At 36.4% G+C, this 19098-nt stretch overlaps 2 protein-coding genes across 2 annotated transcripts; both read left to right on the forward strand.

Annotated features, from left to right (window-relative positions):
• Nucleotides 1–236: 236 nt before the first annotated feature.
• On the forward strand, nucleotides 237–6906 carry LOC130243189 (synapse differentiation-inducing gene protein 1-like). The gene is made up of 2 exons (XM_056475273.1): nucleotides 237–661; nucleotides 6371–6906. The coding sequence occupies exons 1-2, from the start codon at nucleotides 341–343 to the stop codon at nucleotides 6536–6538; spliced, it is 489 nt and encodes a 162-aa protein (XP_056331248.1). The 5' UTR covers nucleotides 237–340; the 3' UTR covers nucleotides 6539–6906.
• Nucleotides 6907–12769: 5863 nt separating this feature from the next.
• On the forward strand, nucleotides 12770–17579 carry LOC130243181 (uncharacterized). Its single transcript, XM_056475261.1, has 7 exons — nucleotides 12770–12924; nucleotides 13849–13900; nucleotides 14111–14178; nucleotides 14384–15390; nucleotides 15534–15692; nucleotides 15845–15937; nucleotides 17181–17579. The coding sequence occupies exons 3-7, from the start codon at nucleotides 14163–14165 to the stop codon at nucleotides 17505–17507; spliced, it is 1602 nt and encodes a 533-aa protein (XP_056331236.1). The 5' UTR covers nucleotides 12770–12924; nucleotides 13849–13900; nucleotides 14111–14162; the 3' UTR covers nucleotides 17508–17579.
• The last annotated feature ends 1519 nt before the right edge of the window (nucleotides 17580–19098 follow it).

Here is a 19098-nt window from a genome sequence, read left to right on the forward strand (position 1 = left end):
TTTAATGAGTTTTGATTTCTTTTTTATGTATTTTTAAATCATAATTATATATAAATGGATTAAATGTCCTACTAAGAAGGACTTTGTTGCTCTTATTAAGCCACATTCTGCAAGAGCTGTAAATAATATACACAATATTACAAGCTGAATCCACATTCTGCAGTCAAAACTTGTGTTGCTGTGTGCAAAAGGAACCTGAATCGGTCACGCCTCCTTGTCACATAAGCATCCACGTGACAGCAAAGTGACAAAGTCCGTGACTGACTGACACAGACTCCTCCATCAGTGCGTGTCTGCCATTTCTCTAAAACCCACAGAAAACAAGTTTACCAGCACAACCATGGATCCTCAAGAAAACTGGAACACATCAGAAAAAGCCAAACTGCTTCAGCCTGGACCTCCACCGTACCCGGATCATTCAACATACCCTCCTCCGGGCAGCTTTCAGAGCACTTCTGGGTATCCAGCCCAGCAGTTTGGAGCTCCAGGACCATATCAAGGACCATATCCAGGCCATCAGGCGGTCACTGTACAGCCTGCGATTTATGTGACGACCACTCCACTGGCTTATCCTCTGCCAGATTACCTGGGCTACTCCATTTTCACCATGCTGTGCTGCTGCTTTCCTCTGGGTATTGCTGCTCTGATTTACTCCATCAATGTAAGTATTTGTAAAATAAGAGATCAGGTACTGGAAGTTTATTATCTGTGTGTCCTAATTTATATGAGGAACCAAGACAAGTGCTTCACTGCAACAAAAAAATATGAGTTTATTTCTTGTTTCTAATCCAAACGTCTAAAAATTCTTAAATCAGTAAGTATTTTCCAGACATGAAGAAAATGTTTTCAGAAATTGAGTCAAGATTAAGTGAGATTTTCCAAAAAACAAGCTGTAAGTAAAATAAATGTACTTAAAACTGGTCTTATTTTGTATATTGGCAGATCATTTAGCTTCTTTTGGGGAAAAAATTGCTTAATTTTGATTAAACATTTCTGAAAGCAATACAATATTTTACAATATTTTTGGATGTTTAGGTCAGAACAAGACAAAATCTCTAAGTAAGTACCTCTAATTAGGTAGTTTAGCAAATGTTACTGTCACTGGAGACTAATATTTTGTTTAAAAGGCTTGACTGTGGAAATTAAAAACTCTAAAAGTTGTTGGAACAGAGGTCAAGACCCATAATCTAGTTCAAATATGAAATGTATTTATGAATAAAAGGGAAAAAAGTGTCCATGAATCACAAGCTACAGGCTGTTTCTGTTATAAAATCACACAACACAACAGAAATTTCCTCATTTAGCCATCAAGATAAACAACACTCAATAGTAATGCAGGATACAGGCCCTTCTCATACACCCAGCGCAATAAGACGCAAGACGTGTTTGGCGTGATTTATTGCTATTTTCAGACCAGCACTTGCACCACATTCTTAAAATAGCAAATCCATTTGTGCCACTTTGTGGGCTCATGCGTGTGCTAGTCTAGAAAGGAGGTGTGTTAATGCGCATTTGTTGGCGTATTGCTATTTTGAAGAACTAAAATAGACCACACCCTTGACCAACTATAAAAGCAGATCTAAAGTACAGGGCAGTATTAGTTTTCCACCTATGTGGGTTCAAACCCTTACACATGGCTTAATATACACAGGATGTACAGCAATACAGAAATATCTGTACAAATGAAAAGAATTAAAGGGTTAAAATGTTACAAAAATAATTATTTTCTACATAAATATAAAAACCACTGCCTTCATGCCTTCTTCACCTCGGGGGGTCAGTTTATTCAAGACAATTTGCATTTGTATACTGTTATTATTATTAGCAGTATTATTTATTAAATGCATATTTATATTTATTTTAATAAAAGCAAGTTTAGATTTGTCCACCTGTCGGGTTTTGCATCACCATATGGGGCATAAGAACAGGACGTGTATTTGGATATATTTTTTGATCACACTTCATTATTACTGTATAGTTATTCATTGACTGGAAGCTAAAACTGAATATAAAAATTGTTTTGAAACAAATCTTTGCACTTAAACTAAACTGAATATGTAGGTTAATGGATGTCTTCAGTGGAGTGTGAAATTAAAGTAAAGAGAAAGTAAAGAGGCTGAATGGAGGCTCATTCTTTATCCTCACACTGCAGATGGTCTCTTTAACTGCTTTCTTGCTAGAGAAGCTTTCGGTTTTTCCACTTACAAAGTTCACCATGTAAATAGCAAATGCGCAATAGCGCGACACAACTGACTCTTAAAGGGAATGGGAGATGCTAATTGGTTTTAGGGTTGGGCCGAAAGACGATGCCATCGTCCATCGCCGATGGCCAATATACAACACGATGCTGAGCCGGCATCGCCGATACTCCGCCCCGCCCTCGTCGCAAACCCGTTCGTGAAAAATACACACTCAGGCCCCATTTGCACTAATACGTCTTAGTGTTAAAATGGCATTTTAGAACGAAAATGATCCACACCGTGTTTTACCTACCATTTTTGAACAGCCCTCTGTCCGCTGAAAACGCACATCACGTGACCACACACACACACACAGACACAAGTGGTGCTCACTGCAGAGCCACACACACACACAGCCATGCGCTCCTCTGAGCTCCAGAGACAGAGAGCAGGGCACGTCTTTATCAAGGTTGTACTGCTGGATTGCGTCTCACTACAGTTGTTAAACATGATATTCAGACATCCCAAGTCCGGGAGTCTGAATCCGGGTGTGTCTATGTATTTGCGGGACTCATAATGGCCGCAAACGAGTGATAATCTCCCGGAAATCGCACGCCTCCCTCCTGGTCCTCAAATAAGTCACGCACCCTTCTCACCCCCGGATCCCTCCTCACTCATCAGACACGTCGCGCGCAGTCTATCAAGCCCTGCGCGTTAAGACTTTGCGCCTAGATCGTTACAATAGAGCCCAAAATGTATTTACATATAGTATTTATTTGTTGTTATTGTTGCTTGCATTTATAATTTTTCCATATATATATATATATATATATATATATATATATATATATATATATATATATATATATATATATATATATATATATATATATATATATATATATTTTTTTTTTTTTTTTTTTTTTTTTTTTTCCCAAATATAATAATGTATTTACATATATGATTCATTTGTTGTTAATGTTGCTTGCATTTATATTGCTTCTAATTTCTGTTTCTTAAATTATATACTCAAAAAAATACATTTGTTATTTGTTCAAACAACTTATTTAAAATGAGCTAAAACAACACAATTCTTGAGGTTTTAAGGGGGGACAACTTAATTGTTTTATCTTCAATCCACTTAAATGTGTAAAAACTAATAATCTAACTTAATTCCTTCATGTTGTCTCAACCGAAATCGATTGTGTGAAACCCAGTATTTTTTACAGATCAACCAATACAAACTACTAATAAAAGTTTGTTCCACTGGAGAGTTACACTTTCCATAAAATTGCTGACCGCTGACACCAATAACACTAAAGGTTGTCGAAAGAGAGATCAAGGTCCATAATAAAATTCAAAACGAAGGAAATTCCCCTCATGTAACTTCCTCAAAGCAAATGCAAACAAATATGGTTCCAAAAATGATAAGATAGGCAACAGTTACTAAATAACGTCTTAATTGCACCATTGCTTTGTGCACATCTGTGAATTTCTGTATTATCTGACATCAATAAAGGAACTTCTGTTATTCTGTAGTATAATATAGTTCACCATAGATACAAACACAAAATGAGATTAGTGGTTCAGAAAAAAGGAAGTGCAATAAGTAATAACTGGAAACACTGAATTTAAAGAACACAGATGATCATGAAACTTTAAACTTCCTCTTCGTTTACAGTTTCACTTAAAAAGCAACAGCAATTTCACAGTAGCATGTGTGTTGTTATACAAGTACCATTAGCATGAGTTTAATGATTTCCACATCTGATCTGATTCACGAGCAATCATGTGAATCCCTGGTTTAGCGTAAACACAGGTCACATGTATTGCTACAATGTGACTATTTTGTTACAATGTGACTATTTTAAAGTCTGCGTAAAATGAAAGTTCGATCAGACTTTTATTCAGGTTTATTGTATATTATTATAAAAAGCCCTGTTAGCATCAGTTTCACTGGTTTAGCTTAAAAACAGTTCACATGTAATGTAACAATGTGACTATTTTAATGTCTGCATTAAATGGAAGTTGCTTAGACTTATTTCAGTATATTGCGTATTGTTATAAAAAGTACCGTTAGCATGAGTTTAATGATTTCCACAGCTGATCTGATTCATGAGCAATCATGTGGATCACCGGTTTAGCGTAAACACAAGTCACATATAGTGTTACAATGTGACTTTTAAAGTCCATGTTAAACAAAACTTGCTATGACTTTTATTTTCAATATATTGATGTACTTCCAACTGAGAAGGGACTTTTCACATTTCCAGGTTTCTCAGTAGCGAAGGTCATCATAGTTTGGTAAACTTAAAGTGCAGTGAATGGGAGAGTACAAAAAATTATAATTTTATGATCCTTTTTGCTGAAATAATAAAAGAAAAACACCACGATGACGTTATCAAGACTTTCAGAAAACGAAAAAAAAAAGATGTGCGAGACTGATGTCGGCAGCCAGAAGAGAGAACAACGTTAAATTTACTATCTTGCCCCCATAGACGCTAAATTACAAACACCTTGCATAGGTGGTAATTCATTTTTGTGTAATTTGATACAAATGTTCAAACAATTGTTTTTTAATCAAAATATTTAAAACTTTCAAGGAGTTAAGGTGCTGATGACCAATAAACGCGCCATAACAGTCTAGTGGAAAGAGTCCATATTCCAAGGTTATATATCCAAAGTTTGGCCGGCAGCTATCTCTCTGTAACTCTCACATGGTTGCCCATTGAAGCTAAGCAGGTCTGTACCTGGTCAGTACCAGGATGGGAGACCACATGGGAAAACTAGGTTGCTACTGGACAGGGGTGTTGCTAGACATAAAGCTCTACTGGGGCACAGCACCCCCTAAAAAAAAAAAAAAAAAAAAAAAATTATACATATATATATATATATATATATATATATATATATATATATATATATATATATATATATATATATATATATGTGTGTGTGTGTGTGTGTGTGTGTGTGTGTGTGTATAATAAAACAAATATATATAATTATAAATAAATAACGATACTATTGTAAAAATTATACATTTTTTTATTCTAAATAAATAACAGAAATTAATCGTAAATAAAACTGGAAAACAATCTAATGTCACAATTGGAGTGATGCTAAGATAATTTAAGAAATCTTTTGCATGAACATTAATTTCATTAGAATGAAATTCTATAGACAGTTCAATAGAATACGAGAATTAGGTTTATTAAGTCTTACCTCTCTGACTTCATACCTCCTTTCTGCTTCATACCAAAAAAAAATCTATCAGGAGCTATGCGGTAAATAAAATCACCATCATATTACTTAAAGCTTGCTTTGTCGACTTGCAAAACTCACTGCATGCCAACACCTCCTCATAAAAGACACGTCAGCGTCAAGCAGGATCGGTGCGTGATTTTTACTGGGGCACGTGTAAAAGCGACGCCCCTGCTGCCGGAAGTGTTGTTAGTGAGACCAGCAGGGGGAGCTCAATCTTTGGTCTGTGTGGGTCCTAACGTATAGTGATAGGGACTCTATACTGCTCAGTGAGCGCTATCTTTCGGATGAGACATTAAACCGAGGTCCTGACACTCTGGGGTCATTAAAAATCCTTCAAAAAAAGTAGGGGTTTAACCACCAGTAGCCAAATTTGCCCACTGGCCTGTCCATAATGGCCTCCTAACCATCTCAATATCATAATTGGCTTCATCACTCCATCATCTCCTCTCCACCAATTAGCTGTTGTGCGGTCTGGCGCAATATGGCTCCCTTTGCGTCATCCAGATGGATGCTGCCCACTGGTGGTGGATGAAGAGATTCCCAATGTGTAAAATCACTTTGAGTGTCCAGAAAAGTGCTATATAAAATGTAAGGACTTATTATTATATTAAGTAGGGGGCGGGTCTTTCTTTGTGTGCAACACTCCCTCATAGCAAATTAATGACAAAAAGGGCGTGGTTAAAAATGTCAAAAAAGTCGTCAAACTGTCGTCAACAGATGGACCAACATTGCAAACACAGAAGCAGATGTTCAGACTTTGACTGAAGATTACCAAAATAAACACTTTATTTCAGTGGATTAACTTGCTCATATTTAATTTTCTCCTAAAGAAAAACAATGTGTGCTAGCAAATAAACAATGTAAATTTGAATTTGACTCAGACTTCATGTATGTTCAAGCACGTTTCATGTTTATTTTCACAGACTCGCAACGCCAACATGTCTGGACAACAGCAATTAGCAGAGAGCAACTCCAAAATGGCGCGCACTCTTAACCACACGGCTCTTGGCATCGGCTTGGCCTTGCTTGTGTTTTATATTATCTACGTCGCTGTGGTGGTTACCAACACCCAGCATTCAACAGATCCATAATTGTCAAAGAAAGCATGGCTGGACAACAGGAATTTGAAGAAAAAATACATCATGTAATGCCACAGGAAATTTTTTATAATCACATTTTGATGTTTCTTTAGACCTTGAACTATTGTGCAACTTCCTCTGTAGGAAATGATTATAGCTGATCTGTCTTACTCATCGTTGAAAGATTAAGTAACTAACACATGATTTAAAAGTTGATTATCTAATGTTTCAAGAAATGCAAACTCTTTACTCTAATAGTTGATTATACAATGTTTCAAAAACTGTGACTTTCATAGAAAAGGTATTGTTGGTTGCTTTTCTTTTCCTGTCTATTGATTCATTTTATATTTAATTAAAATGTTTTAGAAAAACTCAAATAATGTATGCTTTTTATTTAATACACCTCGTTTTACTTGATACACAACACGATGACTTAAATTTTTAGTTAAATCAATTGAGCTTTCCAAGTCATCTAAATTTACATTAATCAAATAGACTTAAACATTAAGTTAAACTTTGTAGAACTTTAGAACAAAAAATTGGTGAAACCTGATTAACATACAAATAACAAATATATATTTTTATAAATTTATTTATTTTAGTTTATTTATTTATTTGCAGTGCAGAATACAAAATGACTAGTGGTGTTATTCATTCACTTATTTTCCTTCGGCTTAGTCCCTTTATTCATCAGGGGTCACCACAGCGGAATGAACCGCCAACTAATCCAGCATATGTTTTACACAGCGGACGCCCTTCCAGCTGCAACCCAGTTCTGAGAAACACTCATACACTCTCAGATGCACACAAATACACTACGGCCTATTAAGTTTATTCAATTTACCTATAGCGCAAGTCTTTGGACTGTGGGGGAAACCGGAGCACCCTGAGAAAACCCACACAAACACAGGGAGAACATGCAAACTCGGAAACACCAACTGGCCCAGCTGGGACTCGAACCAGCGATTTTCTTGCTGTGAGGCGACAGTGCTAACCACTGAGCCACCGTGCACCTTAGTGGTGATATAAGTTTAAATATCAGTTCAGTTGTACACTTTACTTATGAAAATAGTACCAAACCAATTAAAAAACTGTAACAGTGAAGAAACTAAACAGTAAAAAAAACAATTCTGTGGAAAATAATGTGATCAAAATTAGAAAGCAGCAATGATTGTGACAATTAATATTGTACACTCGCTCAGACGTTCAAATGAATCATATGAAATCTTACGAATTGAAGAGTGAATCAAATACAAATATTACAACTATGTGATTCAATTGTGGAACTTTAATACTTTGGTTACAGTTTAATTTATTGATCAAACATTGTACTTATATTGTAAGAATGTTTTTTTAAATACAGCGGTACGAACTGTAGCTTGCAGAATGACTAAAAAATATCAGTATATAATGGTGAAAAACTCTACATTTCTAGTCAACCATCCTTCTGCAATCTTACACCAAAAAGTGAAATAAGGGCAGCATTAATAGCTAAAAATATGGGAGAGCGTTGATATTATGTGTTGTATTGCAATATGGAGCAATTAATTGTTGAGAAAGAAATTCGCAAAATACTTGAAAATGATTTAAATGACAATAATTCTCTATGGACACAATTGAATTAGTTACAAAATAACTGTATAAAATGATAAAACCTGTAATGATAAAAACAATATATTAATTTTACCCAGCTTAAATGTAAAATAAAGTGACCTGAGAAAGAGAGAGGGAGAGACAAAGGACAGAGAGTAGGCCCCAAAGACAGCCTGATAGCAGTAGAGGCAGAGAAGTTAAATGCCAGAGAAGGATAGGAGCAGAGCAGGAAAAGGCCAGACCAGGAAAAGAGAAAGAGCAAAGTTTACCACCTATTTTAGATATTTCTTGACCATGTGACCAAAGCTCAAATACTGAGACAAATAAACTGACCAATCAACATGTGACAACATTGTAAAACTCCCAAAGTCCACACATATATTAACCAGATCTTGATCTTCTGCCTTTGGAATCTGTATCGACCTCCTTGGTGGAAAAAGACATGTTTTGCCAAATAAACAAATGCATATGATAATTTGCCGTCCTACAATATTATGAAAACAGACTAAGGAATGTAAGGGTGCTTTCACATCTGTGGTTTGGTTCATTTGGTCCAGAACAAGGGCAATAGATGATACATTGTGTCATTTATCTGTTGTTTTTGGGTCCTTTTCACACCACACTGATTGCTTTGGTCTGAACCAGTTGAAAAGAACCAAAATGACAAAATCCACATCATTCATTGGCCAGATGTTATTGAACGTATTCCCTAAACTGCTTTTCGATTGGTCAGAATTAACATGCGGGAAAATGCCAACGGATCTCCCGCAAGTAAATAAACCGGCAGACACAAAATGTTGCTTTTGACTATGGATGGACAACTGCGCTGGCTGGTTGTATCCCTGCTCATAGTATACTATAAAGTTTGTATACATCACTTTTAAAAAACTATACATTTCCAGAATGAAGCACGGCTACAGCTGGAAAGCATTGCAAACGGTGAAGGCGCATCGCAAGTCACTTGAGGAGGAGGCTTGAATTAATTTAGCTAAACTGTGACATGGTCATCTTCCGCAAATATTACCAACGATACATCAGGTAATGTTTTTCCCTCTTTCTCTCTGTTTAAAATTGTTGGCAAAGCGCTGTCAATAAATATTTTTCCTCCACATAATGCACAGTGCATCGGACTACAGCAGCTGGATTAGTCCAAAAGGCGCAGTACTTTTCTGCGGTTGGGTCTGCTCTAGTTCGGATAATTTTTTCACCACAAACAAACCGCTCCAATTAAATAATGTTCAACTTCATTTGTTTGTTTAAATTCAGCCCATGTAAATTTTTTGTGACCAGTTACCTTAAAAAAAATAGCTGAAAAAAATCCAATGAATCATTTATTTCAGTGCCGGGATCACAAAACAATTATCTTGATTTCATAATCGCCTGAATAAATCAGTTTCAAGTTTAAACATGATTTTGCACAACTTGTCAGTGTACTAAATGAATCTGCATAGTACATGATGTTTCATCCTATTAGTATCTGGTTGCAAACTCTCAGACACATGCACTTAATAAACATAGTGACGTCATTGGGAGGGCATGGTTAGGGATGGAGATATTTTTACATTAAAAGCATGCGCTTCTTAAATAAAAAAATCTTTGTTGACTACCTGCATGAAAGTGCATGAAAATTGCCTTTAATTAAAGGTGCACTAGGGGATTGTCTTCAGAATTTTTTTGTTGTGCTGGTTGAAAGTCTCTTTACAGTCCAATAGTAATGATTAAAGTAAATGATCTTAATGTGTTTATATGTATTTTTATATTCTGGGTAAGGCATAAAACTAAAAAAATGTTCATCCAATTAAATATTATCTCCCATAATTACGATAAGTAGCCCAAACTGTCAACAAATGTAGATTTGGACTTCTGCGCATCTCTGTTCACACATATCCGCCACTAGCACATGCACGCCTGCATGAGCACCGCACGTTCATGACACGTGCACACGAGACAGTCACAGTCGTGCTAAAATCAAATGCTGAATTGAAACTTTTTAAAATCCTGATTCAATGTTGGAGTTACTTTTGCACGCAGGAGAAAGAACGACACTATGGCTGAAGTATTACTGTTAGATAGGTAATGTTCTGTTTTAAAACTATTTCAGTCCCCCAAAGCTAAAGATTGTGTTGTGTATGAATAGGTTATATACACAGAAGTGTTGTTCAGCCACAGAAATCTTCTGGTGAAAGATTATTGACTATTTTCATTTTCATAAGGAACCTTTTACAGCATCGATAATGTTGATTTTTATTTAGTTTCACAACAAAATATCAGTAAATAGCGCTATTCCCCTAGTTCGCTTTACTGAGGTGAAGTTGCTTTTATATTCACATTGGTTCATTTTTGAACAATGACAGGCTACTCTGAATATTCACTCTGAAATAACATGTAAGTGTGGCTTAGTAATAAGCGCAAATCCTGCAGGCTGCTGGCCAAACACTAACTATATTTCTAACTGGTGAATGACATGAACTTGTGGTTTGTCTGCTGTCGTGTCGCGGTGCGCACGTTCACGATTTCAGGAGGGATTTGTTTGTTTGCTTGCTTTATTTATAGAGCACATTTAAAACAACAAATGTTGACCAAAGTGCTTTACAAAAAGACCAGCATACAAAATCTATACTTGTATATGAAAATAAGCAGAATATACAGTATAACACAGGTTAAAATTAATTATTTGCAATCAAAAAGCAAGAGACAGAAGATGATTTTTTTAGATGAGACGTAAAAGCACTAAGGAAAGAACACAACCTAATATGTAAAGGCAGACCATTTCACAGACAGGGGTCTGTGGCAGAAAAAGCCCTGTCACCTCTTGATTTCAACCGTGTCTTGGGGACAACTGGCTGAAACTTGTTTTCTAACCTGATTGGCCTCAATAAAGTGTGCCTGTGAAGAAGCTCACTGATGTAAATAGGAGCCAGACCATTCATGGGTGGCTTTGAAACATAGTTCTTCCCCGACATCCAAAGATAATATGCTAAGTGGTTAGCATTTTGGCAGACCACCTACTGCACCTTTAAGGGCCAATGGCTTAATTGAACATCTCCAAGAGTAGTTTGAAGATGACATGAAGACCAAAGTAACCCTTTCATTCAAAGTGAGAGAAGTAGGTCATTTCAAGACTGCGGTTTCTATTTCATTTATACAGTCACTAACTCATTCAAGTCCTCCAAAAAAAACTAGTCGTCCACAAAAGGAAAATGCATAAGAGCACAGGATAATGCAGATACTCTCAATAAGAAATTAGATCAACACTGCAGCTTCAGTTACATGTGGATCAGCTCTGAGCTGGGTTAAGATCTTTGATAGCAGTGTCTCAATGTTTAAGAGAAATTAGACAAAGAGTTTTTACCGACTAAACCTACACCAACAGAAAGAATCGAAGTGAGGTTTATTTCTAAACTAATTTAGAGAGGATCACATGCTTATGATTGAACATGTGGGTCCCGCAATAGCAATTACATGATACACCAATCAGATGAATTTGAATACGTATAAATAGCCAGATTTTCTTACCTTAGCTATCTTTGTCTTAAAGAATTCCACCCATCCACCACTACTCCCTCCCCTTTTAACTAAATACTGGAGAGATCGAGTCCTAGCTGAGCTCCGACTCCCCTCTCACCTGATGAAATGGGAGGGAGCCCCGGGGTCTTCTGAGATAAAGGCTCTCTCCTGGGACAACATGCCAAACTCACTCTTACTTATCAATCATCAGCTAACTGTGAACTCTTGAAAAAAATCAATAGATGCATCTTTTTCTTGGGACATTTTGTTACAGATTTGTGATTTTAATACCAATGCAGAGTGACACTCAAACTTTTACAGGCAGATCCTGCTGTCTGAAAACTGTGGTTTGAGGTTATGAGTCAGAATTTCCAGAGATGTGTTTTTGCAGAAGGTAAGTAGGCCGATGTTAAGAATGAGATGTTTTTAAAAAGAGAGAAGTAGACTATATTTCACATTTACCATGAATCCCAGTACCTCAGAATACCAATCTTAAAGTCTATTACAGTAAGTCAACTTAAAGTCTCTAGTTTTCAGAATTTTCTGAATGTGTTAATCAATTAACAAGTAAGCTTTGAAACAATAACACAATTTGCTAAATATTCAATGATTTTTATGACATCACTCTGCATTATGTCCAATCAAATTTGATCTAGAATCTGAAGAGTTCATGGTAGTGCTGTGGTCTGCTCTGGTCCTGCAACACAATAGCATAAAGCAGATCATATCCTCAAGTTGACACAAAACATATCAGATTTAGAATTCTACAATGACAAAAATCACATTTTGAATTCTACAAAGCATGCTGTATGTTAAAGTTCAGGAGTGATGACCTGTTAGAGAATAGTCATGTCCTGTGAGAGACAATGTAAAAGTAAGTGCCTCTACACTACACTGTAAAAGCAAACATGGTATTTAATTAAAAATAGTAAATTGACCTTAATCAGTTTTTATCAACCTGCTATTAACACTCACTTTTAGTAAGTTACTAGTACTTTGAGGTTGAAAAATCTTACCAGCTCAGTCTACTTGAGCTGGATTAATTTAGAAAAAGTAAGTTTATGACACTGTGGGCATGCGCAGATCAATCAATCATACCCAACCAATCAAGCTGCTTCTTAAGGCGGGTCTTAGCGTGGCGGGATTCGAAATTTTGCAAACGATATGTCACATCTTGCCCGCAACTGACCGACCAGATGAAGCTGGATATCATTGAGCTGGACCTAAACATCGCTTCAACGGCACTTGTGATTTATCGTCAGCATAACAGCGATTCTTGTGCTTGGCACACTCATTTGGTGAGTAAATATTTTAATTTACCCTTGCGCAGATCGTTTTGTTTCTGTAAGTCAGCGCCAGTGTTTTGTGCCTGCTAGTAATGATGTGTGTAGTAATGTCGGCTAACGCTAGCTAACTATATTATGGACATAACGTGGCTATATTTTGATGAAACTTGGTCAATACTTTATTTTTTCAATCCATAACTTCCTCGGTATTGAAAATAGGTAACTTTCAATACTTTTGTCACGTTAAAATTGAGGAAAAACTTTAGTGTAACGTTAGCAGTAACGTTAACGGTCGCTCGCGCCCACCTGCCATGCCAGTAACATTTGTCATCGAGTACTGACTAGCAGCTAGCATGATGATGACAGACTGATCCCGGCGGTTTGGGAGTTTCCTGAGTTTTATAACTGTTGTTTGTAAGCTCAGGCAGAACATCAGATCAAGTCTGGATGTATCATTTTATTTTAAGATAGTCTGTAAAGACTATGCTAATTTTAGCTACCAACAATAACAGTCTGTGCTTATCAAAAACAGGATTACCACTGTGTGTCGACATATGATTGGGGATATCACCACAGTCAACTAACTTAATGTTATTTTATTTAACACTTCACACTTTATAGTCAATATTCGTAGCTGTGCTGTTTCCATGTTTACCATAGTACCCACTACCCAGATCAGTCTTGGTACGTTACAGACAAGAGTGTTTACCTGTCTGAAAAGATCTTTTCACTCAGTTTATCATAGTCTGCTATGATAGGGAACATATTTGCTGGCATACTTTACTGGCTTACATTATTCTTTAAAGTCATCTTGTACATAATATGTTCATTTTAATACTGGGAGCTGTCATTGTGGGTTACAGGCCTATGTTACAGTTTTCACATGTACTTGGTTGTGCTAAATTGTTGTATTTTTATTTAACTGTTCCCTTCCAGGCACAAGCAGATGGTGATCAATCCACACATTCCATAATCCCAGCAATAAAAGGTATTTTCAACTAATAACTGTATTATTATTATTATTGCATGCTAAAGTAAAAGTTATGCTTACATCAGAGCAATTGTATTACAACAAAAGCTAAGAAAATCTTGTGTTGGAATTATTTCATTATAGTATATTTCATCATACAGAATATTTTGTGCATATTTTGAATTTCAAATATTTGATGTAATTAGTATTTCTGGACGGTCTCTATAGATACTGTGGGTTCGATTTATAGTCCATCATACCCAGGACTACAGTTCCCTTGATGTCTAACCACATAAGTGAGTCATTTACCATTTACTTTTTGTACTGCTGTGTTCACTTGTCTTAAAGAAGTTCATTGATTAAAAGCTTGATAATTAGATTTTTGCAAGGATTTAGTTTTTCCTATAGCTCTGGTATTTCAAATCTGATACTGCATTTTAGTGTTTTTGTCTTTTTATGTTGCTAGGCTTGATGCTAAAATTATCTTTTCTTTCTATTCAGATTTTCAAACAGTTATCAAAATGGACCAGAGGTTGTTACTGAGAGTCATCATCGCTGAAGATGATATAAGGAAGTTGACTTTAAATAAGAGACCACAGTCCATTGAAGAATTCAAAGTGCAACTGGTGGATAAACTGTTACTGCAGTATGACTTTAAACTGCAGTATGAAGATCAAGACTTCAATAATGCCCTCTGCAATTTGACTGAAATAACTGATTTACCTGAAAGAGCTACAGTCAAAATCATCCCTCTTGTGACTCTCCATTTAACAGCATTGTCATCACCCACCACAACATCAGACACTGAGGGCAGCACAGCAGACACTGAGATCCTTTCGCCTGTAGGAGCATCACCATCGCTAAGACAACAGTGGCCAGAGTTCTTTGACATACCCAATTTCTCAGTAGATGTTGAGTATAGGCTCAGACAGGCAGATCTTGCCTATATGAAAGATGAAACACATATGACTCTACCACGAGATATGAAGCATGACATACTAGAAAAGCTTGCTGAGACGATGTACAGTTTCAAGGCTTACCCTGACGATGATGACTTCAGCAGTGTTGCAAAAGCACTGATTAGCAAACACCCCTGCCTCACTGAGCCTGGACTACACAGATGGTATGGCTGGAAAAATAGCCTTGAATTTAAGATGGCCAATTATCGCACAAAGCTTCGAAAAGCTGGATGTGAGGATGTAGCAATCAATGGAGGCAAAAGAAGTAAAGGCAACCCAGAGGGAGAATCCTCAAGCAAGAATATCAAGCGGCCAAGAAGAGGTGAAGCAAACTACCTGCCTAACTTACCTGAAGGACATGATGAAACAAGTCTAGAAAATGCCAGAATGGTTCTAGTGGAAGAAATGAAGAAAAAACAACCAAATGGCACTCTCATTTCACAAATGATGGACCAATCATTCCCACTACGCAGACAAGAAATTGTAAAAAAGGTGCCTGCTGTACAGAACATGGTTGAACGATGGCCAGCACTCTTCATAGAGAGACAGGTAAGCAATTTTTGTTCTCAACCAATAAAATAATGCAAATTAAAAATAAATTCAAGGTGTGTGACTAGAAATCCAAACACTTGTTGGAATGTTAATCCCTCTGCCACCTTTCCATTCCTACCCACTCCTCTCTACTTTTTCAGGTGTTTGCTGAGTTTAATAGAATCGCCAGTAAGAATCTTGAGGGAGACTTCTTTGAGGCTCTGGACCAGTATGCCCCACGTTACATTGAACTTTTCAAAACAAAAAAGGGAACTATTGGCCAGAAACTCAGGGAGCTGATGCAGCACATGAGCTGGATGGTAAGTAGGTTTATTTTGCTTTTGATCTGTGTGATAGTTCATCAATCAAGTTCTAAATAAGACCATCCAGACCAACCTATTTTATTTCCTATCTGCTTGTGCCTTGCAAATTACTCTATTAACTGGTCTTTTCTCTCTCTGTGTATCATTAGACACCAGACGTCACAGTACTTCGCTCTGTTGTCCTCAAAGGCATTCCCATTTTACTCGGTGATGACTCCAGTGAATTCTACAAGACCTGCTCTGTAAGTACTTGCACATAAGAAAAAGTTTGGTCTTGTAGAACACTTAGAATTGAAGACCAGGAGACTTGGTTCTTTCTTTATTGAGAACACAAGCTGCTGCAGTTAAGTCTGATCAAGGCACAAGGTTAAATATATCATATAATATTATTGACAAGTATACATTTCCATTACCAACACTTAGTGTCAGATAACTTAAAGACATTGCTATTGCCACAGTTTCTATGACTGCTCCACTGATTTCTTGTTGCAAATTTTACACACACACCCACCAACCTAGAGGTGGACACACCCACACACCACACACACACACACAAACTTACTGACACGCTCACACACACTCACACATTCAAAAAGACTCACACACACAGATTCAAACACAGACACACACTCACACACACTCAAACACAAACTCAGATACACACACATACACTCAAACACAGGCTCACACACACTCACACAATCAAAAAGACTCACACACAGATTCAAACACAGACTCAGACACACACACACACACACACACACACTTTACCAAAATAAGAGGAATTAAAATGAAAACTAAAATTTACAATTTTAATTTGAGTTGTCACTATTATTGCGTGAGCGTTAATAAAGAGCTTTTGTAAAACTATTTGTAGTTTCTTTTTCACGTTTGGCTTTTCATTTTAATATTGGCTGTCTTGCCTCGAGACTAGTGAAAATGAAATGTGAAATCACCAATTGCATTTTATTTTTCAATTTGACAGGGAAGATGCACTGTCACCATGAGAATGAAATCATTTCATTTCATTCTCAATTTTGTCACACATTTTGCATACAGTTTTCTGTAATGAAATCGTTAATCTGGTTTTAATTTTCATTTTAGTCATTTAATTTCTTTAAATTTGGCAGAAAATGTCTTCCATAGATTCTTAAACATTCTTAAATTTGTAATCCTACAGTCTGCATGAACATAAAACTATACCTGCGTTAACATAGATGTAATTCAATATACAATATACATTTTGTACAGTGATTGATGTATTTTGTAGGTTGAAAAGTCAGTGTCACTCTTTGAGAATGTATAGACCTTTTTGTATCTCCATAGCTTTAGTTTACCCATAACAAATATATTTTGTTTGCTTTATTGTAACGATCCAGTGTGAAAACATATTTAAAACCATATTCTCTGATAACATTACAACACTAAAAAAAGAATGTTTTAGAATAGCATAAATTGCAATGCTGAAGAATGTGTGTCTTTTAGGATACAGAGAGAGACGAGGCCCTAGAATGCATCACTGTTGGTGTGCTGACAGTTGTCAGTGAAGATGGTCCTCACGAGGGTCAAAGCTCAGTGGACCTCCAGCCCATCTCCACTGCCATCATTCTGGAGGGAGGTATTGTCATGGATCATATTAAAAACTTGCCTCAGGCAGTTTGTCTTTTGTTTGGTCTTACATATGCATTGCATTTGGATTACCCAAAATGCATGGCAAATACACTCAACTTCATTCAGACTGTGATGCTTGGACTGGGAAAGAAAAACCTCCCACCAAAACTGTTAACTCTGAAGAACAGTCTTCTGGGTTAGAACAGTAAAGAGCTGCCGGCTGTCAGATAGCACTTTGTAAGCTTTGCAGCCATTAATGTTCTCTTATCAGAGAAATTTGATGCTTTCATGGAACTGTTCTTGCTTATTTACGTTCTCAATGAAAAAAAAAAGAATATTCCATTAAAGTCTACCATGTTATGCAGGTATGCTAATGGTGGAAATAGTGCCACATTGTGTTGCAATGAGTTGTTAGTTGTTATTAGATGATAATGTCAGAAAATAACCTAGCAAGGTTATCCTGTTTACATTTGTGTTTTGGGAAAACTTTTCATGATGTTTTTATTTGTGTTGGTTTAATCATTGGACTGCTCACTTTGGGACACAAAAGTATTTGTTGTACTTTTGGTTTTGATCAGAAATGCACTGATTTTGCATGCACTGAAGTTGTCCTGTAGCTAGCTGTTTAATATTGGGAGACTGTTACATGCATACAATTAGGTCACAGAAATGTTTTTATTTTATTTTTTATATATTTTTCCTTGTCATTTTATACAGTTAAATCAAACCACAACTTTGTTGTTTAGCTGCTGTTTTGTACTTGAATGTGCATTGAATAAATTTTGTAATGGAGCTGAATCAAACCAGTGAGTGTTCTTTTAAATTATATTTTTGTGTTGTGTCTGCCTTTATCACATAGTAACAGCAAAAATAGATAAATGGGGAAGAGAAAATGCCACATGTTGGACCCAAACCTGGGCAGCTGCAACAAGGACCCATTAAAGGAAATTGGTTTCTTTAATTTAAGTGAACTTGAAAAATGAGTGAGCAGAACTGAAAGTGTTAAGTTGTAGGTATTTAGTAATTCTAAGTGGGGTTAAATTTATATCAAGCAATCCTCACAAAATGAAAAAATTAAGTTAACACTAAGCATGGCTATTAAGTTACATGAACATAAAAAAACTGTGTTAGTGGTACTACTTGATTTAGTACTGCACACTTAAAAAAAACAAGCTTTTCTAACTCACTAATCTTAAGTTTACTTTGCTTAATTTTTTTGAGGCAACGAGTTTGCATACTTTTTTTAAGTAAGGTCAACTAATTACATTTTACAGTGTACACGGCTGTAATCATTCATTCATTCATTTTCTTTTCAGCTAAGTCCCTTTATTAATCTGGGGTCACCACAGTGGAATGAACTGCCAACTTATCCAGTATGTGTTTTACACAGTGGATGCCCTCCCAGCTGCAACCCATCACTGGGAAACACCCACACACACACATACTCAATTCACCTATAACACGTCTTTGGACTTGTGGGGGAAACTGGAGCACCTAGAGGAAACCCACGTGTACACGCAAACTCCACACAGAAATGTCAACTGACCCAGCCGAGGCTCGAACCAGCGACCTTCTTGCTGTGAGGCGATGTCACAATCATTGCTGCTTTTTAATAATGCTCACATTATATTCCACAAAATATATGCCTAGATACAGTATGTGCCTGGCTTCTACACTGTTAAATTAGCATGGCATTGCCACTACTAAAATGTCTTCATTCTTCAAATTTTGAACAATGAAGCATACAAAAAATGTTTTTAAAAAAAGTATTTAAATTGTTTTGTAATATATA

The sequence above is a fragment of the Danio aesculapii genome, chromosome 16 (genome assembly GCF_903798145.1).
Source record: "Danio aesculapii chromosome 16, fDanAes4.1, whole genome shotgun sequence".
Classification (NCBI taxonomy): Eukaryota; Metazoa; Chordata; class Actinopteri; order Cypriniformes; family Danionidae; genus Danio; species Danio aesculapii.